This window comes from Onychomys torridus, chromosome 5 (genome assembly GCF_903995425.1).
Source record: "Onychomys torridus chromosome 5, mOncTor1.1, whole genome shotgun sequence".
Taxonomy (NCBI): Eukaryota; Metazoa; Chordata; class Mammalia; order Rodentia; family Cricetidae; genus Onychomys; species Onychomys torridus.
The window spans coordinates 77,948,883-77,975,475 of record NC_050447.1 but is presented as its reverse complement, the minus strand read 5'-3'; the positions used below and the strand labels follow the sequence as shown (position 1 = coordinate 77,975,475).

At 45.0% G+C, this 26,593-nt stretch overlaps 1 protein-coding gene across 2 annotated transcripts in view; it reads left to right on the top strand.

Moving 5' to 3' along the window:
- Positions 1-26,593, top strand: part of Pip4k2a (phosphatidylinositol-5-phosphate 4-kinase type 2 alpha) — a 165,919-nt gene that overhangs the window by 99,283 nt on the left and 40,043 nt on the right. Inside the window, exon 4 of one of the 2 annotated variants that reach the window (XM_036188024.1) lies at positions 18,428-18,580. The exons of the other annotated variant lie outside the window; for it this stretch is intronic. Coding sequence (XP_036043917.1) covers positions 18,428-18,580 — 153 coding nt within the window. The remainder of the gene's footprint in view (positions 1-18,427; positions 18,581-26,593) is intronic. 2 annotated transcript variants of the gene reach the window in all.

The following is a 26,593-nucleotide window of genomic DNA, read 5'->3' as shown; positions in this document are numbered from 1 at the left end:
ATACCATGTCCAGGGGAATGGAATATATATATGAAAATGTTTATTTGGGGCTCTCAGCTTCAGAAGGTGAGTCCATGACCGTCATGGTGGGGGCATGGCGGCAGGCAGGCAGGCATGGTGCTGGAGCAGTAGCTGAGAGAGCACGTCTTGAGACAAGCATGAAGCCAAGGGAACTAACTGGAAATGGAGTGGGCTTTTGAACCCTCAAAGCCCGACGCTCTAGACACACCTCCTCCTGATCTTTCTCAAACAGTTCCACCAACTCCAACCAAATATTCAAACACACGAGCCTGTGGGGACGGTTCTCATTCAGACCACCACATCTGCCATTGACTTCCCGGGCTTCCCATGGACAGCAGAGCCACAAGTACTAAGGGTTTTTTGTTTGTTGTTTGACAGCAGAAATCTAAGTTCTGACCTGTTTCAAGCCTTCTCAAATACATAAACACTTTCTCTGACTTGCCCTACACCTGCATCAAGTGCCACATTGTCACCCCAGGTGACCTTACGAGGGCAGCATTGGCACAGCTTGCTCTGTGGTTTCTCCTGAATACAGCCACTCAGGCACGCTGCCCTTGCCTAACCTACCTTCCTAAACATTAGGCTCTCACGCCCCACCCACCTTTGTTAAATGTTTCCAAGAATTTCTGCCAGGCTTCATTGTAGCAGGCTTTCTTTTTCTTCTTCTTTTTTTCCCCCTTCATCTATTTATTTTACATCCCAGCTACAGCACCTCCTCCCCCATCCTCCCCTCCCACCCCCCAGTTTCCTCCTCTTCTGTCTTCACCCAGGAAGGAGACAGGTATCCTATGAGTATCAGTAATACAGCATATCTAGTTGCAGTAAAACTAATAAGCACCTCCCATGTATTAAGATTAGGCAGGGTGACCCAGTATGAGAAGTAGGGTTCCAAAAGCCAGTAAAAGAGTTGGAGACAATCCCTGTTGCCATTTTCGGAGTTGCACAAGACGTCCACACTGTAACATACATGCAGAGTGCCTAGGTCAGTCCCATGAAGGCTCCCTGGTTGTCCGTTCAGTCTCTGTGAGCCTCTATGAGCCCAGGTTGTTGATTGTGTGAGCCTTCCCATGGTGTCCTTGACCCCTCTGGCTCCTATACTCCTTTCTCCTCCTCTGCAGGATTCCCAAACTCTGCCTAATGTTTGGCTGTGGGTCTCTGTAGCAGGGTTTCTTTTGGACCCCCAACCAGCTCCCAAATCATGACATATTATTAGTTATGAATGCCTGGCCTTGGCTTAGGCTCAATTCTTGCTAGCTTTTATGACTTAATTTAACCTATTTCTCTTGATCTACGTTTTACCTTAGGGCTTTTTACCTTTCTTTCATTTTGTATATCCTACTCCATGTCTGGCTGCCTGGCGACAGGCTGGCCCCAGATATCTCCCTCTCTTTTCCCCTTGTTCTCTTTTGTCTTGAGCCTGGATCCTCCTTCTACTTAGTCTCTCTGCCCTCCAGCTCTGCCTATCCCTACTGCCTAGCTGTTGGCTGTTCAGCTTTTTAGTAGACCAATTAGGTGCCTTAGGAAGGCAAGGTGAAACAGATGCAGCACATCTGTAAACAAAGGTAACACACCTTTACATAGTTAAAGTAATAGTCCTCAACATAAACGAAGGTAACACATCTTTACATAGTTAAAATAGTATTCCACAGCACATCACTAGGCATGAGACCTTATTATGCTTTGAAAAAGGAGTACTGCCCAGGTGACCATTGTTCAATAGGGTCCTGGGCTCCACAAAGGTTTGGTTCTGAGCTGAAGCTCTGGGCACCAAAGGAAGACCCGTGGGTGGAGGATGCAACATGCAGAATCTAGGTATTCCTTTACAGCTCTGACGTCAGCACTCAGATTTGGACTTCATTCATAAAACAGAAACTTAGATCACAATCATGGGCACAGTGTTTACGGTTTAAAGAGTGACTTTTACAGAATAAATACTAGAGTTTTTTTTTTTTTTTTTTTTTTTTTTTTTTTAAAGGTTTGCATGAAATAAAAAGGGATGGTTTCACATGGCTTGGAAACTGTTGTTGTATTTAAACAGGCCGTGGATTCTTTGGCATCTTAAAGGAATCCCTGACTAATTCTGGAGCCAAACATGACTGTGTCCCTCCTGTATCCCAGCTGCCCTCATTTTAACCAGGAAATAGGTGGGGCTGGTGAGGTGCCTCTGTCACCAGAATACTGGCTGCACAGCGTGAGGACCTGAGTTTGGAGCTTCATGTAAAAGCCTGACTAGTGGGTGGAGACAGGCAGATCTCTGGAGCTCACTGGCCAGCCAATCTAGTTAATCGGTGGGCTGTGGGTTCAGTGAGAGACCCTGTCACAAAGCATATGGTAGAGAGCAGTGGAGGAAGATGCCTTATGTCACCTCCAAACGCATGCATCTACACATGCATGTTCCCGTATGCGCAGGCTGTGTGCCTGTAACACACACAGTGAATGATAATGATAAGAATAGTTGCATTGGCATTTTATAGCAGCTGAGTTTTGAGGGCTCCACTACAGAATCTTCCTATGTTCCTTGATTCATTGCGGAATTGAAATCTTTACATTTTTCCTCATCAGTTCTGTTGAAGACATTGAAAATGATCCCATTATATTCGGAGTTCTGTGTTATAGCAGAGAAAAGTAGTTTTTAACATTTCCTAAAATGACAGGTTGGTGGCTGAAATACTAAGGCACCACTCTGTTCCCCTAAAAACACCACCATATAAGTTGATTTCTAAATATGTGCAAACCGCTGAATATAGACTTTGAAAGGAAATGAGGCAGGTGGAGAGTGATTCAAGAGTAACTTAATTGGCAAGTCTGCTGGACAGTGAGCGTGAAAGACCAGAGTGGGGTGAGTCGCTGCGAGTTTAATTAATCGTCATAACACCTCTCTTCTCTGCCTGCCTGCTGCTTCAGGCGTGCAAATTGACGCTTTCTCCTTGACAACTGTATTTCTATTTAAAATGTTTTCCAGTGAGGGTTCAGAGTGCCTTCAGTAAACCACAGGTGGACTTTTCTCTCCTCTCCAAGCCTTCCTTCTTTTCCTAGAGCCCTTATTTCTCAAAGGCTCGTCAGCAGACTGGGGTATAGCTTAATGGTAGAGCACTTGCCTTGCATGCACAGATCTGTGGACTCCATCCCCAACACTGGGAAAGAATTTTTCGGCAGGACAGTACCCCAAGTCTGAGCTGAAGATGAGATAGTAAACTGAGGCTGAGTCCAGCTTGTTGGCTAAATGGTCTGGCATACAGGACAGCAGTTGTAATACTCAGGCTTTCTAGTTGTACCTGGTGGATCCAGGGATGTCCATCAGCTCAGTTACCCCCAGCCTACATAGCAGGAGACACCTGTTGGCACATAAGCACCACATAGTCATGCATTTGCTGGGCAGCCTCCTGCCCCTCCTGAGTGCATCCTGGTTGTAGATGAATTTCTAAACAGTCTTATTAAATAAGAAACACGGAGCCAAATACAGGGTACAAGTCGTAGAGATCAGAGCAATAGCTGCCAACTAACCTTAGCTCACCACCTCGCCATCGCTTCCCAAGAGAACTTCTTCCTGTCTAGCCTGCACCTTTATTGCCTTGCTGTTCTGTCTTCTCATTGGCTCTTAACCCGGCCACCTCACTTCCTCGTCACTGCCTGTCTATACCTCCAGGTCTCTATGGTTGGTACTGGGATTAAAGGCTCATGATACCACACTTGGCTGTGTCCTTGAACACACAGAGACTCTGCCTGCCCTGTAATCGGATTAAGGGCGTGTGCTACCACTGTCTGACCTCTGTTTATGGCTGGCTATGACCTCTGATCTCCAGGCAAACTTTATTTATAAACATATAAAATAAAACATCACATTTCAGCACAAATAAAATATCACCACACCTGGTGAACACCGTGTGTGGAAAGGTGACATCTAAACTGTAGAGTATGTGCTTAGCATCTATGATGCCTTGCTCCTATTCCTTGTACCAAAAACAAAGAGGAAAAAAAAGGTGGAATCTTTTTCTGATCTTAGCCCATTCATGTGAGCCTGGAGTTACCCTTCCAGTGTGACAGAGAAAGCTAGGCCAGCAAACTAGGCTCCTGTCACCCTTCAGAGGTGCTGGCCTGCCAATGGGAAGCAGCTGTCTTCCCACTGCGTGTGTTTCCTGAAGTGCTTGTATTTTGGACAGGTGGCCTTTAATCCATGTGGCAATAAGGACCAGCATTTTCTGATTCATCTCATATTTGGGCCTTTCGGCTAACTCAAATGGATACCGTCTACCTTGATTCCTCAATGTTGTTTACTGGAGGCCACTTTAAAGTAGCAGAGGGTCATTAGCCAGCCTTCCTGAGCTCTGTCTGTGAATTTGAACATCCTAAATGAGGCTGAAGATCTCTGCGCACAGCCAGTGAACACTTGGGTCTTTGCTCTGGTTTTGATTGAATGGGCCTCTTTAAGTTTGGGGGTTTTTTTGTTTGTTTGTTTGTTTTATTTTTATTTTTTATGTTGTGTTGTTTTTTCCTTGCTGTTAAAGACAAAACAACAGTTCCATTATGGGATGTTTATCACTAATTAACAATACCATCCATGGTTACTATGACAGAATACCTGAGAGAAATCACTTTAAAAGGAGGAGGGCTTATCTGGGCTTGTGGTTTCAGAAGTTATAAACCCATGATGCTTCGGGCCTGGGGGAAGACAGAGCCTTATAGTTACAGAAGCATGTGGTAGAGAAAACTGCTGGTGTCATGACAGCCAGGAAGGAGAGAGAGAGAGAGAGAGAGAGAGAGAGAGAGAGAGAGAGAGAGAGAGAGAGAGAGAAAGAAGAAAGAAGAAGAAGAAGGAGGAGGAGGAGGAGGAGGAGGAGGAGGAGGAGTGGAGAGAGGAGGAGAGACTAGAGGAGGAAGAGAGAACAGAGGAGGGAGGGAGAGGGAAGGAGCCCCTTCAAAGGCATACCTCTAATGGCCTTTCATTAACTAGGGCCAGCCTCCTAGTTTCTATCTCCACCCAATAATGCCATCGGATTATGAGTCCATCAATGGATTAATCCACCCATTAGCTTAGAACTCACACAGTGCCATCAGCCTCCAGGAGCTCCACCAGCTGGGGGCCAAGCCTTCAACACAGGAGCCTTCCTGGGATGTTTCACAGCCAAAGCCCACATCCGCCTAACATCCATAGGCAAACTGTGTGTGTCTGTGTGTGTGTGTGTGTGTGTGTACGAGTGCCTGGTGATTTTAGGTTATTCTGACTGCAGTACCTTAGTATGCCTTTATAATTATATGATCGGTTTGTGATCTGCTCAGACTGAGTCAGAGATTTCTGATTATCATAGGTTCATGCTGTCCCTGTTTTCTTTCTAGATGCTTTTAAAGATGACAACTACCTTTTCTATATTTCTAATATCTCAAGCCCTGGCTTCATTCTTTCTGATTTCACTCAAGCTAATTGACACTGCATGTATCTATCTGTGCTGCTGTATTTCAGATTCTGTGTGCAAACCTTCCAGACATCCTCCCTACATCTTAAGTGCTGGGAATGTAATCATGTGGCATCATGCACAGTTTTATGCACTCAGGATGGAACCCAGAGCTTCAAGCATGTTTTAGGCAAGCACTCTACAAACTGAGCTACAGCCTCATGTTTGATGCCCAAGCCTGGACATTCTTGGAAAAGAGTAAACAGTCAAAAAGATGTTCAGTTAGCTCTGGGAAAATCTGCAGCCTTCTGGCTGGCCTTGCAGGATGTCAGGACCTCTCAGACAGCCATAGGAAGCCCGGGGGAAGCTTGTTTGCTTGTGAGCTTTCAGAGAGGATCACCCTCCGTAAACCAAGAGCTGCATGGGATGGAGCCTGCACTGTTCATCCTAAATACAGGGCTCAGTTGAAGCCGAGCCCTCTTGTTCATTGTGTTGGATAATACCAGGTTTTGTTTCTCCCCACTGCGCCTCCTGATTTAGAATCCCTCATTATTCACATCTGATGCCCTTTCTTCTTTGTATCTGTGACCGAGAATTCTAATTTTAAAAATAATTCATTTTAAAGGCTAACATTTTAAACTTGTGATGTTCTTGTTTTAAGTTTCAAGCTCTAAGTTGAACTCCCCAGTTCACTAAACTTAGGGGGTGGGGGATTCTGCCAACACATCTGGGATGTCAACTCTGTCAAATGAAGATGTTTGATGTTTTCAGTATAGATTGCTCAAGCTGACCTAAAGCGATAGGAAGGAAAGAAATATAGTCTTGATTACTGCCTACCTTTCCAGGGTTCACTTGAGAGCTCTGGAAGAAAGAGACAGAAGCAGGGAACTGTGGGATTCACAGATGGGGAAAATGACCAGACACACAAGGAGAGTGTGCCAACAGTTCTGAATCACTCACCCTTACTCTGCATCTAGCAAACAGTCCTGTGGATTTTGTGCAGGGAGAAGTATTACAAAGTCTGGTTTTGGTTTTGTGTGTGTATATGGTTTACCTGTATGTATGCATGTTTGCATGTGTGCATACATGCAGAAGCCGGAAACTGATGTCTGGTATCTTTCTTAATTGATACCAACTTTGTGCAGGGTCTCTCACTGAACCTCGAGCTCACTGGTTGCCCTGTAAACCTTATTTCTACCTTTTGAGTACTGAGACCATAGTGGGCTACCATACCCATCTGTTAGACCCTAACTTAGATGGCAAATACGTTATCCACCGAGCCATCCCCCAGCCTCTGAAACCTGAATGGGATGGTAAATAATTTTTCAAAGATTTGTTTTTGTTTATGTGTAGTTATATATGCCACATGAGTGTAGGTATCCATGGAGGCCAAAAGAGGGCATCAGATGCCTTAAAGCTGGAGTTACGACCCTACATGAGTGGGAAGAGCAGCCAAGAGCACTTTGAACCACGGAGCCATCTCTCCGGGCCTCCCCTCATCCCATACACACCTTTATAAGATAGTATAATGGTTATATAGAGAAGGTCTATAAGAAATATTTTTTTTTTTAAAAAAGTGGCTAGGCGCTATCCCAGTGTTCATAGAGGAAAAGAGAACCAAGTCATTTTCACTGACCAAGAACAGCTTCACACAACTCTGAACAGAGTCAAACAGAAAAGTCAGGGCCAATGGCCAGTGAGAGCAAAGGAAGGATACTGAAGAGGAGCTGGTGCCCGAGCAGCTCGGAGAACAGGTCGTGTGGGTCCCAGAGGGACATTGGGAGCTTCGTGCAAGAGAAGGGAGGAAAAAATGGAGTTTCTGACCTGTGGCTTTGGAGAAGACCATGAAGTGTCCACAAGAGACCGCTGACCACTCAGTTGAGTGTCCTAGGTGGTACTCAGGAGGAGTCGGGAGGAGAGGCCCAGCGCCAGGAATCACGGGCACCAGAGTCCTTGTGGGACTCTCCAGGGTTCTGTCTCTTGACAGACATACTGACAGGGCCCCCACCCGAAGATGCTTATGGTGCAGTTTCAACTCTCACCTCTTCATTACTGGGTGGTTGGGTTTGTCCAGCTGCCTCTCGCAGTGGGTTCTCACAGGATAATCACATTCTGTATCACAAGGGGCCCTGGATGGTGACTCCATCCTGTGCAGGAGGCACTTGGGCTGAAAGACACAGGCTTCCATCTCAGGTCCTCAGAACTATGAGAGAGTAGGATGCACCCCACCGCCAATCCGCATCCAGTTTCTGGGATGGTTTTCTCTCCTCTTGACTGAGAAAGTGAGCCTCCTCCCTATCACAGCCCACCCCACCCCCAATCCCACCATCCAGCCCAGACTTCCTGCTGGCCTATGTTTCCTTCTTTGAACCTGTTTGGGCTGCACCTCGCTGTGTATAGTCCAGGCTAATTATCAGTCAGAAGTCCTCAGCCCTGGGTGCGAGGTAAACACAGTGTTTGCTTTTCATGAGCCTTCGGGGACTGGTGTCTGGTATTTCTGTCTCCAAAGTCAAGTGCCACCCTGAGAGTTTAATATGCTGTTCTCATAAATGTTCTGTGAAGCTCCTGCATTTCCACGCTGGTTCGTTAGATTGCACTGCTGTCCTCCTCTATTCTAATAGTTGTTTTATTATTGATAAGCTTTAAATGTGTTTTACTCCCCTTTAAAGTGAAAGCCAGTCTACATTTAGGATCCCAGCTCAGACTTTCTTTGAAACTCCCTAAGAGCTTAACCCAGGTCTTTGAACACAGTACGCGTTTCACGACTCCTTGATGGTGTTCAAACCAGCACGTCGGTCTTCAACTGTCTGAGATGTCAGAAGACCACCTCACCTGCCCTTGCTCTCATATGCCCAAGGGGAACCCAGAATATCACCTTTCTGGGCCATGATCACACTTCCCTCCTGGGCTGTGTAATTTTAGGCTTGTAGTCGTAATCCTGAGTTTTCAGCAGGATTGAGATTGGTTTCCAGGCTTCCGGTCCATGAAACAGGTAGCCTGAATTGGGGAAAGAACATTTCCTAGGAGTCGGTAGATCTGGATGAGCCTTGGGTCTTCAGTGACTGATACCATGAGACCTCAAGAATCTCAGAATCCATTACTAAGTCATCAGAGTGCGGACTATTGCTTAAGTTCTGGCGGGGGTTTGAAGCTGGAATGACACTCCCCCCCCCCCGTGCCCCTCCCCGAGTGCATTCACCACCACCTCCCCCCACCCCACTGCTGGCTCATGTTTTGAGTGCTTGTCCCAGCCGTGTGGGGGTGCTGTCTGGGGAGGCTGTGAACCTGCATGAGGTGGGGACTCTGGCAGAAGGAGGTCACTGGGGTAGAGCTTATTCCAGCTTCACTGTGTGCTTCCTCCCTGTCACCCCCACCACTCTGTCCAGCTGCCACCATGTCCTGCACGGTGTCCCAAGTGACCCAGCGACCATTGACCCAGCACTCCTAAGCCATGAACCCAAACAAACCCTTCCTGCTTAAGTTGTTTCGGTCAGGTGTTTGGTCACAGTGACCTAACGTGTAACCAGTACAGTTTCTTGTACATCATATTGATAGATTCTCCTAGGAAGCTAATGGCTTTCCCACATTGGAGCATGACAGGATTGACTTCTCAAGTGTTTTTCCTTTTGAGTAATGTCACAAAACATTTCATATGTGATTTTTAAAATTTGACTATTTGTTTATTTATTTATTTATTTATTTATTTATTTATTTATTTGTGTGTGTGTGACTGAGGTGCCACAGTACACAAATGGAAGTCAGAGGACAGCTTATAGTTCTTAGTGTTGTTAGTGGTGGCGAGCACCTTCACCCACTGAGCCACCTTGCTTCACGTGTGACTTTTACTAAAATGTATACAAGTAATGAGGAAAACTACAAAATATATGCAAATACGATATTAGGTCAAGAGAATGAAGTGTGAAAATGCTTGGGATTTTTTTGAAAAGGCACTGGGGGGGGAGTAACAGTTACCAAAGCAGGATGTTTTATGAGAACTGTAAAGGATTGGTGATTGGAATGAGCTAATGAAATTGACCTTTATGACTTCTCCTCCTTCTGGAGGCTCCACTAATCCTGGACCTCCCACTGTGGAAGTAAACATCTTCAATGCCTGCTGTTAGAGGAGGAGGGTGGGAAGGCCAGCACCTTTAATCCTTTTCTGAAGGGAAGGGATAGTGAATTTCCAATTATAAATGCAAGAAAGCCATTGAAGAGGGAACTTCTCTCATTATCTTGCTTTATTTCCTGTTGAGGGCTGAAGAGGGAACTTCTCTCATTATGCTTTATTTCCTGTTGAGGTTTGCTGGAGAACCAGAGCTTCAAACACAGCTGTTGAGGTTGAGACAGGGTATCAGCTATCACAAGATCAGAAACGTAGCTATGGAAAAATGAGCTTACATACCAAATTGTATGATTGGTTTGAAAAGGGACGAGATCATTAAGTAGTCTTATCTACACAGCACAATCAGCTTTGTCTTAGAACTTTAATTTGAGTCCCAAGTGTCCATTTTATTTACCCTTAGCTCCCCAGCAAGACCAGGAGCAGCCTTAGAGGCAACATCTGGCACCTGTGATATGTCCCCTGCAATTATGACTAGGCACTGAAATGAGCAGAGGTCACCTACAGTAATCCCCTTGCTCAGCCTGAGTTAGCAGAGGGTCTGCAGCTTGCAGAACTGTGCAGTCAATGGCCTCATGCAGTGATACCTGCATTTCTGAGCACTGGAAAAAATGTGTGGGACAATTGCAACACCTTTGTACTGTGTGAAATGTCCAGAACAGGCACATCTACCACGACAGGAAGTTCTCGGATGAGACACAGAAAAAAAGAATCAAGGCGGAAATGGGTACAGACTGCTAAAAATCCTCCAAAAAGGACGTGACTGGAGCCACATGGCTGTGTAAACACCGAACCTTCTGAGTTGTGTGATTAAGGTTAATGGTCTGGTCTGTGAGTTGTATCTAAGTAAAACTACTGAAAAGGAATATTTAGGGGCTGGCAGGATGGCTCAGTGGATAAAGGTACCTGGTGCCAAGCCTGGTGATCTAAGTTCAATTCCCAAAACCCACATGATGGAAGAGAACAATTATAAGTGATCCTGAGACTCTTACAAAGGATCACACACATACATGCACAAAGGAAATTATATGTTTACATAAAAACCAAAAAGGCTTAGGGGCACAGTAGATGTGACTCAGTAAGTGTAGTGTTTACCATGAAAACACAAGGACCAGAGTTCAGATCCCTAGCACCCACGTAAAAACAGCATATTCCAGTAATCCAGGGGCTGGAAAGGAAGACATAGGAGGGTTCTGGGGACCTGAAGGCCAGCCAGCCCAGCTGAATTGGTGAGCTCCAGGCTCAATGAAAGACTGTCTCTCCAAAAAAAAAAAAAAAGACGCATAGACCCAGACATCCAATATTAACTGCCTGCATACATGTATGCACACATGCATATACACATTCATATGCAGGCATACACACAAATAAAGTTGATTTCTTTTTGAAAATAAACTCAGAGTTTGAAATTAGCTTATATTTAATGTGAGACTTTTTCTCAGTCTTGATTTTTGTCTACCCTTTTCTTGGGACAAGTTAGAACATTTTATCTACTTATGACAACTTTTAAAGAACGATAGAGTTTATGATAAGAAATTGTCAAACATATAGAAGAAAAGCTACAGCCAATGAACATAGCATGTTTTGTAGTTGGTTTACATTTGTTTTGATTTCATAAACTAATAGTAAGTCATTGGCCATTTCCCAAATCTCTGGGAATTAACAGTACTAGTTAATCCTGATTAATAATTATGAAAGGAAGTAGGAAGCATAGAGATCATTTAGTCCAGCTGTTTTTCTCTGCAGATAAATGGGTCTGTCACAGGGGTGGGTGGGGCCATTGTTGTCAGAGTGTGATTGTTATTGTATTGCTTTTTAATTGCAGACCCCTTTTGTCCTGCCCCATCTTTAGCCATTAGTTTGAGAAGATGCTGAGCTGTAAGCAGAGGCCAAGGACACAAGGAGAAGCATGTAGGGGAGTGTTGTGTCAGCGTGCCTGCCGAGGTGGAAGTAAATAATTTTCCCACAACAAACCAAAGAAGCAGTTCCCAAGCCCGAGGCCAGTTTGGCAAAGCACCGGGTGTAATAGATCCCCTTCAGGAGCATGGGGTCCCTGGAAAGCCCCACCGCAGCTGGGTGACAGCTGCCCAAAGCTGCAGGAATGGAGTCCCCTTGTAGTCAACTTCCCAAGTACAGCAGGACTACAGCTGGGAGAAGGGTGCAGGAGGAAACAAGTGGCTGGCATCTCTGGTAAGGGTCCATGCTCCCCCCCCAACACACACACACACACACACACACACACACACACACACACACACACACACCACACACACACACACACACCTTTCCAGGCAGGAGCATCCACTGCCCATCTTGTCAGCATCTTGTTTGGAAGTCACAGCTGCTCTGATTAAAATGGTAATGGCCATGCTGTGCCCAGAAGTGTCTCCCAACAGCTGGGGATTTTCAGCTTGAAGCTGCTCCCTGAAGTGGTTTGGATTCTCTGATAGAAACTTGGTGCAGGAAGGAAGGGCTACAGCAGATCATTCCCTGTCACTTCTGAACTGGTCTGTGCAGAACCCTAGATTGAGAACTTAAATAATGTCAACAGTATTTCAGAACGAATAACTGTCCAAACTTGTCCAAAGCAAGGAATTTGGGTTTTCAAAGGAGCAGATCTCTCCAAACCTGGGGTGGGTTTCTGTGGGTAATTTTGTCTGACCTTTTCCTAAGGACAGATGAGTGGGTAAGATTCCTGAGAAGTGTTTTACTTTGGAAACAGAGAAAATGAAGATTAAACCCTACAGTGGTACTTTTCAGCCTTGATTGGATCTGATCTGAAATGGTTTTTTCTGTTTTCAACTAGTTTCAATTATAATTTTTCAACTAACTAAGTTGTTTAAAAAAAAAAAAAAAAAAAAAAAAAAAAACTTTTGTTGGCCTTCCTTATTTACTCCATCTTCTTCCTCTGTGTCTCTTCTGAACTTAGTATTGTGGAGCGTAAGCTACAAGTCCTGGCTGTGTTCCCAGTGCAAAAAAAAAAGATTCCTCTCTTGGTTACTTTCTACCAGGGAAGCCTATGTGCTTTTCAGCAAAGACAGAGTGCGGCAGATAGAAGCCAGTGCTGAAGGAGAACTGAATTCCCCGACGGTCCTCAGTCTGTGTGAATGAATTAAGATAGACGTGATAGAGTGGGCCACAGGACCAGAAACACGTGAAGAAGTCAGTCCTAGGGTTGGCATTGACAGTACAGCCCACAGCACTCGTGGGAAACACTAAAACCTGTGAGTCCTCCAGCCCCATCCTCACCCTGCATAAGTGAGCTCCCAAGTGCAGCACCAGGGACTCTGCTCCTAAAGTTTGTCCCTGTCACACAAGTGCATCCACTCCGGTCTGGAAAGAAGACAGCTCCTGCTCCTGCCCCCTGCAGGTCAGTTCAGCAAAGACCTCCCTCTAAATGAAGCAAGACTTTGTACACAAGTTAATAAAAACATGCATAAAGTAGACTACTTTATGGCTTCAACACTACGGCTGTTATTGATATTTCCCACATACTTGACTTGGTAAAATTGAGAACATGGGGACAAGCTTGATTTTTGTGCCAGCTGGCTCACACTCTAAATTGGTATTAGAAGGTGTTTGTCACCATGGAAAAATCAATATGAACTACCCCTTTGAAATGCCTGCCACACTCTGGAGCCTGAGGCCTTGTGCATGCTGTAGCATCTAGGTGTGTTCCTAAGAACTCAGACAAGCCTTTGCTGGCATCCTCTGGGTCTGTTTTCTTATCTCGAAGTTGAGGATGTTGAAACAGTCTCGAAAGCTGCTTCTGACTGATGCTTTTTATTGTGAGAAGGACTCCCAGAGCGCCTATAGGTCAGCCCTAGGCTGTTTCCCACAAGCCGTCCTGGCCTCCCTCCTGTCCAAGCATCCTGTACAGTGCTGGCATTCATTTTCCTTTGCAAGAGAACAAGGAGTCCGAGATGTTCCATATTCCATTTCATTAAATCACCAGCTTTGAACAGAGTCCTTCCCTTGAGTGCTGATGCTTGCTCTTGCTGATACTGTCCTGACCTGAACACATCTGGAACCTGGGAAGTGTAGTTTTTTGTGGCCTTACGAATTCTTGTCTTTTGTTTATCGAGACACGGTTTCTCTGTGTAGTTTTGGTGCCTGTCCTGGATCACATGCTGTAGACCAGGCTGGCCTCAAACTCACAGAGATCCACCTGGCTCTGGCTCTGCCTCCCAAGTGCTGGGATTAAAGGTGTGCGCCACCACCACCCGGCCTCTTGTCGTCTTAAGTCTTGGCCTAGATGTCCTAAACCATCATCACTCCGAGACTATGGTGGCCTTATGGTCTCCTGACGAGAAACATGCTCTGAGTTCTTCTAAGGTCTGGACCCCCAGCCTTTGCTTAAGCAGAGAGCCATATCTTAGAGGAAAATGTATTTTGGCTTGGGTTAAGTTTTTGTTTTGGTGTGCATGCCTGTGTGTAGGCGTATTTACAGGTGTGTGGGTGTATGTGTGTTGGGGTTTGTGTATGGTAGAAACTAGAGCTTGATGTCTGTCTTCCTTAGTCACTTTCCACTTTAATTACTGAGGCAGGGTCTCTGTCTGAAACTAGCTAGTCAGCTAGTCTCGCTAGCCAACTTGTAGAAGCCTCGTGTCTCTGCCTCTGAGCAGCTGAATTACGGGCACATCAGCTCCTATACTCAGGTTTGTGCAGCAAATGTTTGATCCACTGAGCCTTCTCAGCCCAGGAAATGTAGAGGTTTGCTTGTTGAGTTAAAAAATATCTGAGGTCGAGATTCAGCTAACCTCTCTTCTGTCCTGTTGTCCTTCACTTTACAGACCAGAAACAGACTCATAGAGGTTAGATGACCTAGGCAAAGGCTGAGGGGTGGCCAGGCATATGGATGAGAGAACATTCTAGGCACCTGACCCTCACCTTCAACATTACACTGCATTGCCCAGAAACTCAAACTTGCATTATTTTTTAACCTTTATTTTTATTTGTAGAGGTGTTTTGTCTGAATGTATGTCTGTGCACCACATGTGGGCAATGCCTGTGGATCCAGAAGAGGGCATTGGGTCCCTTGGGACTGGGGTTAGACATAGTCTTGAGCCACCATGTAGGTCTTCTGGAAGAACAAGCAGTGACCATTAAGGTAACTTAATGCAGAGCCATCTCTCCAGACCATGTCTACCTCAAACAAAGGCTGTAAAAAACTCTGGTTATGTTTTGTAATGGCCAAAGTTTAGCCTTGACTGTCAGTTACTCTGTTGAGTTTCCCCAAAGAAGTTTTAGGCAGGAACCTGAGACATGTTGACTGACTCCATTGTGTACCAGTTTATCTTTAAGTGGGAAAATGTACCTCATGAGAATGTTGTGAGAAAATTTGAAATCCTGAGCTGGACTTCTCCAGGGCTTACAACCATCCCCAAGAACAGGCACTTCGTGTATAGTCGCATTAACTACCCTGAGTTTCTAGTTGTCTGTTAGATGAGGCATTCACTAAATTTGATTAATACATTCTAAATTTTGGCAAAGGGTCCCTAGCTTCAGCAATTGTTTGGAAACTGAGAGCCATAACTGTTTTCAGAGTCTCAAAGATGGAAACATTCATGGCACTACTAACAAAGTGAGTTGAGGCAGAATCAAGATTAGAATATATAAGATTTGTATATGCCAAGATTAAAACATGGTCAGTATCCTAATGCAAAGTATGAAGTAAAGGGTTTTTATAATAATGTCTTTGAAAGTGAAGGGAAGAGATTCTAGCATGTGGCACAGTCAGACCTAAGTTCTTACATTATTTTATTACTGCAGTTTAAACATTTATAAACACATGCAGCCTGGCCCATGCTCGATGTCATTAACTTAACTACTGTGGTGAATGAATATAGCTTCCCATTTTAACTGAGCTTAGAGTTGGAGGGAATGAACAGGGGGGTTAGTGCCAGTATGTGTTACTGCATCCTAAATATGCTCTTCACAGACTGCATGGATTAAACACAACCATCACTCAGGAGACGCTCGGTTATCACAGGCAGCCCATAAACCACGTCCATCAGCATAAGATGTCCTGACACCAGCCTATGGAGTCAGTCTACAGTTCCACATGGTCTCTAAGTTGGCTGTTCATCTTGAGCAGCACTAACTGATCAGCTTTTGATTGTGTTTTCCTCCACTGGTTCCCGAGAGGATGGGTTACTTTCCTAGGGCTATGGAACTTGAGATGGCTTATTTTGTCAATGCAATGGATTGAAAGATGCCAGGGCTAGTGGATGGCACTCCTGGGCGAGTATGAAGGGATAGTTCCAAGAAATAATTGATATGTGAGGCAGTAACTTAAGGGAAAGACACATCTTGAGATTGAACAGCACCATGGAATGACCTGGTAGCCCAGGTAGAATAAAATTTGGACAGAGCCAGAGGCATGCCCACACTCTTTGATCTGATATCGTGGGAACAGCCAATCTCCCCATGTTCCTGCCATGGTGGTCTGTAAAGTTCATGGGACCAAGTATCTATGAGCTGAGCCTCCTGAAATCATGAGCCAAAATAAATGCTTTCTTCACCAAGTTGTGTCTGTTAGGTGGTAACCCTTCCTGGCTGAGAACAAGTGTCCGTCACTGTTCCTGCTCCCACAGAGTTCTCCTGTTTCCACTTCCTCTTCCTCCTGTCTAGGTTGATTGCTCTTGCTTTGACTTTATGTCTGAAGGCAGTTTTAGCAATATCTACAGTCCTTATCTGCAGTAAATGCCCTTTTGCATATTAATGTTTGAGAGGGGAAAAATTAAGACCATTAGCAATACATAATAACTTTTTTGCTAGCATTTACTCACAAAAGGGACACACACTTTGATTTTCTTCCTTTTTATTCTAAGCAGGAAGTAGTATAAAGAGGTTTGTTGTTGTTTTAATGGAAAATTAGCTCAGAATTAAACTACTGCTAATGTTCCATTTTCATCCTGAAAATCCTTCCATTATGTTCTATCTACCTGATGAATTCCAGTTGTCTTAAGAATAATTTAACACTGCCAAATCTTGATACTTAAAGTCCTGCTGGAATTAAATTGACTTATTTTTTTTTTCTGATAAGCTAAGAAAAGCAGCTTTGATTAATTGGCAGTCTTGCCTCTGCACTTGGCAGGTGTGCTTGCTTACATCAGAGCTGAGATGTGTTCTCTCAGGATGTAGTGGTCCACTGCATGACGCCAGGTGCATCCTGGGAATCAAGATAAGCAGATAGGCCATTTCCTTCTTCCAGCTTCTGTCCTGCTGTGGATGGCTCAGTCCTGCTGTATTTCACCTGGAAATGAGAAAATTATAGTGACCTGAATAGACAAGGCAGAGAGTCCCTTTGACTGAAAATCCATGGTACCCTGATGCTGCTTGTCTCTCCAAAGTCACCTGTATTCCCTGGCATTGTGTTTAGTCTGCCAATTCCTACAGATGCCTTGTTTAGGGAGAAAACTAAAGGAGGAAGGCAACTTTGCCTTTGAATCCCTGTGCACAGGGCCAGCAAGCAAGGCCTGGAAGGGAATGATGTCATTACTCAAGCATACAATTAACAGTGATGATGCCCAGACTTCCTCAGGTGCAGGAGTTCACTAATGCCACCAGTGGGGGAGGGGAAGAGGCAAGCAGGGGGACTTTCTTGGCAAATCAAGAGGAGAGACACTGATGGAAGTCTGTGAGAGAAGAGTTGTAGGACCTTAGCTGTCAGGTGGACATCCTGAACCCTATTCTGGGGTACATTGCTTTGCAAAGAGTATCTGCAGAGAGCCCTTCCCTACGCACCCTCAAGAATGCTCAACACTTACTGCAGAGGGTGGAGGCTGTGCTAAGCCAGAGTCTTCTGATGAGCTGTAGAACACACTTGTCCACACTCCAGTTTCTTCACAGGCTGCAGTTGATTAGTTAAGTACTTTGCTAGTTTACTATTTGATAACCTAAGTTCTGGGCCAGCCACACAAGCCGAAATTCTGGTTCTTCATTACTGGCTGTATGATCTTGACTCTTGACTCTGTTACTAAACCTCTCTTAGCCTTGTCATCTATGAAATGAGGGAGTAAGGGCAGCATTGCATCGGGTCTCACCTGAATGTGCAGAATCCTGGTGGCCTGCACTGTCAAGGGATGCTCCATGTCTGTGCAATTTCCTTTTGTGACTAAAACCTCATTCTATTCAGAAGAAAATTTAGAGCTCTTGTCCAACTCTGAAAAGAAGAACAAGGCAAATAAATAACTCTACAGTTCTAGATAGGCTTGCTTGTTTATTTTTTGTTCATTTTGAGACAAGGTGTTATCATGGAGCCATGGATAGCCTGAAACTTGCTATGTAGACCAGGCTGACCTATGTAGGTCTGATCTACATAGAGAGTTCTAGGCTAGCCTCAAACCAGGCATGGCTGTGCATGCCTTTAATCCCACCCTTTGCCCAGTTGGACTATGTAGAAAATTCTCCCCTCTTAGCAGTAAAAACTGACTGTCACAGAGAGCGTTCAAAGTAAAGTTCTGTGAGCCCCGGCTGCATTAGATTAGGATTTACAAAGAGTTCAGGCTGAAGCAGGTGGATCCCTGTGGGTGGATTCAAGGCCAGCCTGGTCTACCTAGAGAGTTCCGGGACAACTATATAGAGCCTTTCTAAAAAACAAAATAACAAAAACTCAGGATAGCCTAGAACTTGTTGCCACCCTCCTGATTGCTCTGTACCATCATGCCCAGCACTTTTCCCTTTAAGACCCATCGAATCGTAATGCTTACCTAGCTGTTTCCGTTGCATTGAGAGACGTGCAATTGAGTTACTAGAATTGTTAAGTAATGCCAGCGACTTACCAGTTTATTCCGGACGCAAATGTTCTTGCTATGACGACAAATGATTCAGACTCAAAGAGCCACACTTTAACCAGTTCTCTTCCCTCCTCTCCTCTCATCTGACCGGGAAGAATTCCTTGACCAGAAGTGCACCCCTTCCCAATGACTCCCAGGCACGAAGTGGGGCTCGGTTTCACACATCCTATGACAAAAGATACGTCATCAAGACCATTACCAGCGAGGACGTGGCAGAGATGCACAACATTCTCAAGAAGTACCATCAGGTAACTTCCTCTTGTCTTTATCGAATCTTGGAGCAGGTTTACATTCATGCCGAAAGTGTCAAAAGTCAAACTTCTGAAGTATACTCGGGCAATGTAAATGAGACCCTTTGACATAAAAGTCTCTTTTAGCCTGGTGTTCCAGAGTGACTGGCCTGGTTTCTGACCTTGATTTCTGATTTCATGAGAATGCTTACCCTCACTATTTACATAATAGTAATCTAAATTATTTAAAATAAATTTAATCTAGTGATTCTCAGTGATCACCATGGTAAAAATGGCTTCCCCAAAGATCTAGCAGCATTTCAGAGGATTCCCTTTGTGGCAGAGGTTAGGTGTTACCCTCTGAGTCTGTGTCTGTTTACATTGAGTCCTGGGCTGCTCTTCCTGTCCAGGACCCACCCTTGGCCCAGTTGGACTATGTAGAAAATTCTCCCTCTTAGCAGTAAAAACTGGCTGTCACAGAGAGCGTTCAAAGTAAAGTTCTGTGAGTCCCGGCTGCATTAGATTAGGATTTACAAAGAGTTTAGGCACAATTGTCAAGTGTCAGTCTCTCTTTCAGATTTGTGAGCGTTGAAATGACTTGTTTAAAGCATGACTTTGGGTCATGCTTTGTGCCCTAATGTGGTGGATGGTTTCTTAGCAATTGCTGTTCTTTCAGTTCTTACAAATGTGATCCATCACATTTCACTTACAGTGAAAGCCTCTAAAACCTTTGTGCTGCAGTCTGTTTCTGGAACCCTGTGGTTGCCTCTAATGTGTTTTTTGAAATCATTACTCTGCCTTTAAGTTTATTTAACATCTAATACATCTTTGATAACAGCAATCAACAGTGAAATTTGTTCTGCCATGCTTACACGATTGCCATTATTAAAGAAATTTTGAAGTACCCAGCTAACCCCTGTGAGGTCAAAGACACTAGCTTTGAACCACCTGAATTCCAGCCCATCACAGTTTCATATGCTTCCCCTTTCTGGAATTGGATGTCATATGCATGCATTCTCTTTATGCTTCTCTTGTCTTGGAACCACTCAAAGCAAAATGGTGTCTTATGACTGGTGAGAATATATTCTTCTAATAGCAAATAGACCTTCTTAACAAGTCTAGACTCAGAGTGAATCCCTCAGTGTTACAGAATCTCAGGTTGAGGTGTGTTCTAGTTCCATGTAGGTGCTATGATAAAACACCTTAACCAGCAGCAACTTAGAGGAGGAAAGAGTTTGTCTTCTAGTTCCAGTACGAGTCCATTCCCAGGAGTAGTTAAGGCAGGGACTCAAAGCAGCTGGTCACATAATAGCCACAGGCAAGACTAGAGAGAAATAAAGGTGTGCCTGTGGCTTGCTCACTCAGCCAGCCCCTTTCATTCTTCTGTTGTAATTCAGGGCCTCCTGCCTAGGGAATGGTCCCGCCCACAGTGAGCTAGGTCAGTTAAGAATCAAGAGAATCCCCCATAGAGATGCTCAAAGACTGATCTCCTTCCTTATTGAAATTCTCTCTTCCCAGGTGACTTTAGGTTACCATTGAGTTGATAATAAAACTAACCAACACAAGGTGTTTTCCTGGGGGTACTTGATGGGCCCTAACACACAAGTTGAATAGATCCCCAGTGTTATGTGATCACGTTGGGCATCAAGACAGTTGCTGATATACTTCAGGATCACTCACAGTACTAAGATTTCTTTTTGTTCCACTATTGCAAACCTATAATTTTTTGGTAGGCCCTTTATTTAGAAAAGTCACATTTAGCCAACATCTGTGTTTTCTTCCCGTCCTAGACACTGTATGCTTTAGATAAAATTGAAAGCACCTCATCACTGAGACCCACCATTATTAATACAGTTCACTTAAAGAACACTAAATTGGAGTCAGATGGTGTAGACCTTTGCTGGTTATGAACTGGCTGCTTATGCAGTCTGTGAGCTTACCCATGACCATGTTCCAGAAAAGATTGTGGAAGTTGCCTTCAGAGAAATGAAGACAAATTGAAAAAGCAAAGAAAGTAGAAAGAGTGGATAAAAAAAAAAAAGAGAATATTTGCAGCCTAGCCTAAAACTTACTGATCAGTTCCTCGGAGCATTTTAGGAGAACACTTGCTACCTTGAGGGCCACCACTTTGAGCTGAACTACCTGGTAGCCAGAGGGCATTGTATTGACTGGTTTTGTGTGTCACTTGACACAAGCTCAAGTCAGAGGAAGGAGCCTCCGTTGAGGAAAGGCCTCCCTGAGATCCAGCTGTAAGGTGTTTTCTTAATCAGTGGTTGATGGGGGAGGGCCCAACTATTGTGCTCTTGGGTTCTGTCAGAAAGCAGGCTGAGCAAAGCTGTGTGAAGCAAGCCAGTAAGCAACACTCCTCCATGGCCTCTGCATCAGCTCCTACCCTCCAGGTTCCTGCTCCTCTTGAGTTCCTGCCCTTGACTTCCTTCAGTGATGGACTATGATCTGGAAATGTAAGCCAAATAAGTCCTGCCCTCTCTAACTTGCTTTTTGGTCATGATGTTTTCTTCAGAGCGATAGAAACCCTAATTAAGACAAGCATCCTGAGTGAGTCATCTGGACATACTTAAATCCATTGCTAAGAAGTAGAGCTGACCTTGATACAGGATATGCCAGGGTTGTATTATAAGGAGTTACCCACAGTATGGACACAAGATGCTAAAAATGGCATCTTTACAGCAGCAGCGATACACACAAGAATGCCATGAACTTTCTATAAATCACCAAGGTAGCTATTGGAAGCACACCAACATATACATTACATTCAGTGAGCATGCTTGTGCATACTGGCCACCTTGCCCTCTACCAGTCTGGCTTCAAAAAAAATATCCTGCTGCCCTTTATGCCTACCACAAAGCTTTGGTGAAAATGGGGTGGGTACCAGACCTTGATGTCATTGTATTATACCATGTGGCCAGCATCCTGTCTGTAGTTCTAGGGGTGTCTTTGCAAGGTGTCTTCGTTAGGGTTTCTATTGCAATGATGAACCAGGACCAACAGCCCAGAGAGCACCACCCACAGTGGGCTGGGGCCTCTCACACCAATTACTAATTAAGAAAATGCCTGCCAGCTGGATTTTAAGGAGACATGTGGTAGTTTGTAATTGGCCCCCATAATCTTCATAGGGAGTAGCACTATTAGGAGATATGGCTTTGTTGGAGTGAGTATGGCTTTCTTAGAGGAAGTGTGTCACTGTGCGGCAGGTTTTAAGGTTTCCTATGCTCAGGATACCACCCAATGTCTCAGTTGACTTCCTGTTGCCTGCAAGATGTAGCACTCTCGGCTCCAGTGCCACATCTGCCTGCACGCCGCCATGCTCCCCTTCATGATAACGGACTGAACCTCAGAAACTGTAAGCGAGCCACCCTAATTAAATGTTTTCTTTATAAGAGTTGTCGTGGTGTCTCTGCACAGCAATAAAAACCCTTAAGACAAGGCATTTTCTCAACTGAGGTTCCTCCTTTTAGATGACTCCAGTTTGTGTCTACTTGACACACAAACACAGCACTGTTAAGATACAGCCTTTCAACATCACAACGTGACATTTTACAAACTTACCAAGTCCCACAGTTTTCACAAATTCAAACACTTTAAAATTCGGTCTCTTTGAAATTCTAAGTTCTCCTTTAAAACTTAAAGATCTCTTTAAAAATTCTTTGTCTCAACTGTGAACTCCTCTATAATAAAAAAATAAGTTGAATACTTTCTTACTTCAAGAGGAAAGAGCCAGGGCACAGTCACAATCAAATCAGAGCAAAACCAAACTCCAGAAGTGTGGATAACTCAGCATCCATTGCCTGGGACTCACTCACCATCTGGGCTCCTCCGGGGCTTGGGTCACTCCTCTGGCTCCGTCCTTGCAGCACACACAGTTTGTCTTTTTCCAACTGGCTCCACTCCACTGCTACTACTGTTCTTGGTGGCCATCCCATGGCGTCTCCAAAATGCAGGGGTCTTTTGCAGCAGCTGGGCTGCACTTTCACTAATAGCTTCTCATAGGTTCTCTTCATAGTGCCAAGTTTCAACTTCCTTGCATGAGCCCTTCAGTCCTGGGCCTTCAACTGCTACTGAGGCTGTACCTTCACCAATGGCCTCTCCTGGCCTCTCACAGTGCCACACCTCAGCTGCTCTCCATGACCCCTTCATGCCTTCAAAACCAGTATCACCTGGGTGACTCTTACAGTACCAAGGTTCAGCTGCCAGCTTGAGATACAACCTTGGCTAGTTCTGGAACAGAGCTTCTGTATGCTGACCCTGAGGAAACACTTTCCAGAAGATTTCACCTCACTGATGCTGGTTTCTTCTCAAACACCACTAATTTCTCAGCTCCAGCTAGCCAGTATCAATTGTCCCAGTTACACCAAGATTTCACTTCACGGTTACCGGTCTCTTGTTAACCATGGCCAATTCTTCAGCACTAAGACCACAGCATCTTAATTCACAGTAACAAATGGCCCCATTAGAGTCTTTAACCATTCCTCTGAACTTCACAAGCCAGGCCTCCATTGTTTGAACTGCTCTCAAAGTTCTTACCTTCCAAGCTCCTACAGACCACTTCACTGAGCTCCCAACATTCAAATATTTTTTTAGCCCCAAGTTCTAAAGTCCTTCTACAATGTTTCCCAAAACAACATGATCAGGTGTAGTTAGAGTTTTCCTGCCTGGCCCAGTCAGGACAAATCTCTCTTACCCGCCAGTCCCACAGTCGCTCAGATCCAACCAAGAAAGCATATAGAAACTTACATTGTTTAGAAACTGTATGGCTGTGGCTGGCTGTTTGTTATCTACTTCTCTTTTAAATTAACCCATTTTTGTTAGTCTATACTTTGTCACATGGCTTGTGGCTTACCAGTGTCTTTACATGTTGTTTTTCATGGTGGTGGCTGGCGGTGTCTCTCTCCAACCTTTTACTTTTCAGAATTCTCCTCTCTCTTCTTGACAACACGTTGGGCGCCATTTGTAGTTAGAGTTTTCCTGCCTGGCCCAGTCAGGACAAATCTCTCTTACCCGCCAGTCCCACAATCAGGTCCATCACAACAATCCCTCACTGTCCTCATACCAACTTCTCTCAGTTAGGATTTCTGTTGCTGTGATGAAACACCATAACCAAAGAAACCTGGGAAAGAAAGGGGTTATTTGGCTTACACTTCCACAGCACTGTTCATCATTGAAGGAAGTCAGGACAGAACTCAAACAAGGCGGGAATCCTGGAGGCAGGAGCTGATGCAGAAGCCGTGGAGGGGTGCTGCTTGCTGGCTTGCTCCTAATTGCTTGCTCAGCCCACTTTCTTATAGAACCCAGGATCACCAGCCCAGGGATTGCACCACCCACAAGGGGCTGGACCCTCCCCCATCGATCACTAATTAAGAAAATGACCTACAGCTGGGTCTCATGGAGGCATTTTCTCGATGAGGCTCCCTCCCTTCAGATGACTCTAGCTTGTGTCAAGTTGACCTAAAACCAGCCAGGACACAAGGGAAGTCATTTTCGTTCTGTTCTGGTCTACTCAGACTCATATGCTTTTATCACTACGTAGTGAACATTTTTAAGCTAGCATACAAAACAGTGGTTGCCGAGGCATTCCCACACCTGTCATTTTACTTTGTTCTTACTTATCCCATCCCTAACACTGTCCCTGCGTAAAGCGGGTCTACAGTAATGAGGGGTTGAGTGGAATCATCACGTTTTCTGGGCGTGAAACTACCAAAAAGCCCGCCTCGGGAGACACACTGCTTCCTAACTAAAGTCTTCCTGGTGTTGTTTTCTGACCAGTCACCTCTCTCCAGTGTGAGGTGGGGGAGGGCGTGCAGGATGGGAATTTGACTGAACCAGCCACCTCTACACACTGCCTTTGTCCTAACCAGTGATGAGACCTTGGGTGACTTACTTACCTTGGCACCTACTTGTTAGTCTATTAAATTGGGATAGCAGTACCTTTTGTTCAAGACTTGGCTCATTAGGGCTAGTAAGATGGGTTAGCAGGGAAAGGCATCTGCTATCAGTCCTGCCAACCTGAGTTCGATGCCTGGGAGCCACAGGATGGAAGGAGAAGACTGGTTCCCCTAAGTTGTCTTCTTACCTACACATACATATACACCCACTAAATACACAAATAAATAAAACAATGTTACGAGTTGTGCTGATTAGGTAAATTCATAGTTGTAACATGCTCAGGACTGTGTCTGGTGAATAGTACTATATAAGTGATTGATTAAGATAATTAAGTACCACCATTCTTATCCTTAACTTCTTCCATCCCACCCTTGAAATCATGGGCTATTTGGTCATTGACTCTTTTAGTCCACTAGGCGGCGTGGTTCCAGTAGTGGGTGGTGCTCATGCAGACTGATGGAGGATTAGACCACCAGGCCTGAGGAGGTCCAGTTCCAGTGCTGACCTTGTTTTCTTTAGGCCACTCTGCTAAGGACAGCATCCTGCCTCAGACCAGTGGGGAAGTCATATTATACAGAGCAAGCTTGAGTCTTCTGTTTGATTTTCTCTTTTGTATATTTGGGGAAATAATGCTTTTGTAAATATACTTTTCTAACTCTCTGTTGGCTCCAACACTCTCTGGTCTTACAAATGTTGGTTACTTATCAGCTGTTTTGCTAAGCAGTGTCCAAAAGGCACGCAAAAATGAGGCTGGGGGTGTAGCTCAGTGGTGGAACACATCAGCTTTTTGTTACATGCTTATTCTTTTTGTCTTGGATTTTGGAGACACAGTCTCACTGTGTAACTCAGGCTGGCTTTAAGCATATGGCAATCCTGTGTTAGCCACTCCTCACCACCTGAATTGCTGGGATTGGGGGTGTGAGCTACACTCTAGGCCTCTTTGTTTGTTTAAAACATCTGATGTTTAAGATGTTTGTGGTGCACTGTTGGTAGGCCAAACCTTGCAGTCCCTGAGACCCGAGTTTCCTGACCCTCCAGTCTGCTGGCTTATGCAGTGACTAACCAAAACCAATGCAGACCCAGACTTGGGGGTCAGAGAGTTGACTGGGGGTCAGTGTTATGTGGGTCAGAGGAGAGAGGCAAGATTGTCCGGACAGAGAAAAATCACACCACCATCTAGCTTTGTGTTTCAGCAACCTGGTGGGGCACCATTGAGATGACCCCTGAAGCCTCAGCACAGCTGGATGCCCTGTTGGGTGATGTAGACCCAGAGGGAGCTGTGGTAGGAAAACATGACCAGAGCACAGTGGCAGGGCCATCCCTGAGGGCATCTGTACATCACTTCTCCCTCTGTGCTGCCACACTAGCATTCCCATGTGTCTGACGGTCTCTCAGAGCTTGCTTCTGCTTACTCTCTAGAAAGCCTTGGGACTTGATTTAGTGAAACTGCTTCCAAAGTTTGTCACTGGCGGAAGAGGAGACAGGGACTCCCCTACCAGGACTTTGCCAGCTCCCTTCAAGGATTGCAGCTGAGAATAGGGGTCCTGAGTCCCCTTCTCCCTGTGTTGGATTCTGTCCAATGCCCTCTCTCTACCTTACCCCCTCTTTGGGGGTACCAGCGCTGCAGCTGCTTCTGGGCACATCTGCTGCAGTTTTTTGGGTTTTTTGTTGTTTTTGTTTTTGGGTTTTTTTTCCCCTCTGTCCTCAGTTGTAGCCACTCAAGGCTCAGAGGACCAAACACCAGCCAAGCTTCCCCATGTGTGTGGTGGCTCAGTGATTAAGAGGACTTCCTGCAGCTTTTTGGAAGCTGTTGTGTCTGTGTGCTGCCTCATCCATCCTCAGGAAGGAGCTAGTTTACATTTGTTTGGTTTTGTTTCTTTTTGAGACAGGGTCTCACTCTAGCCAAGGCTGTCTTGGAATCACCCTATAGCCCAGACTGACCTCAAACTTTGTATAACCCTCAGCCCTTATTTGAGTAATAAAGCACATGGTTAAGACTTTAAAAAAAAAAAAAAAAAGAGGGCTTCCTGCTCTTCCTGAGGACCTGAGTTTGGTTCCCAGAATCCATGTCTGGTGGCTCACCACTGCCAATAACTCCAGCTCCAGGGTATCCGATACGCTCTTCTGTCT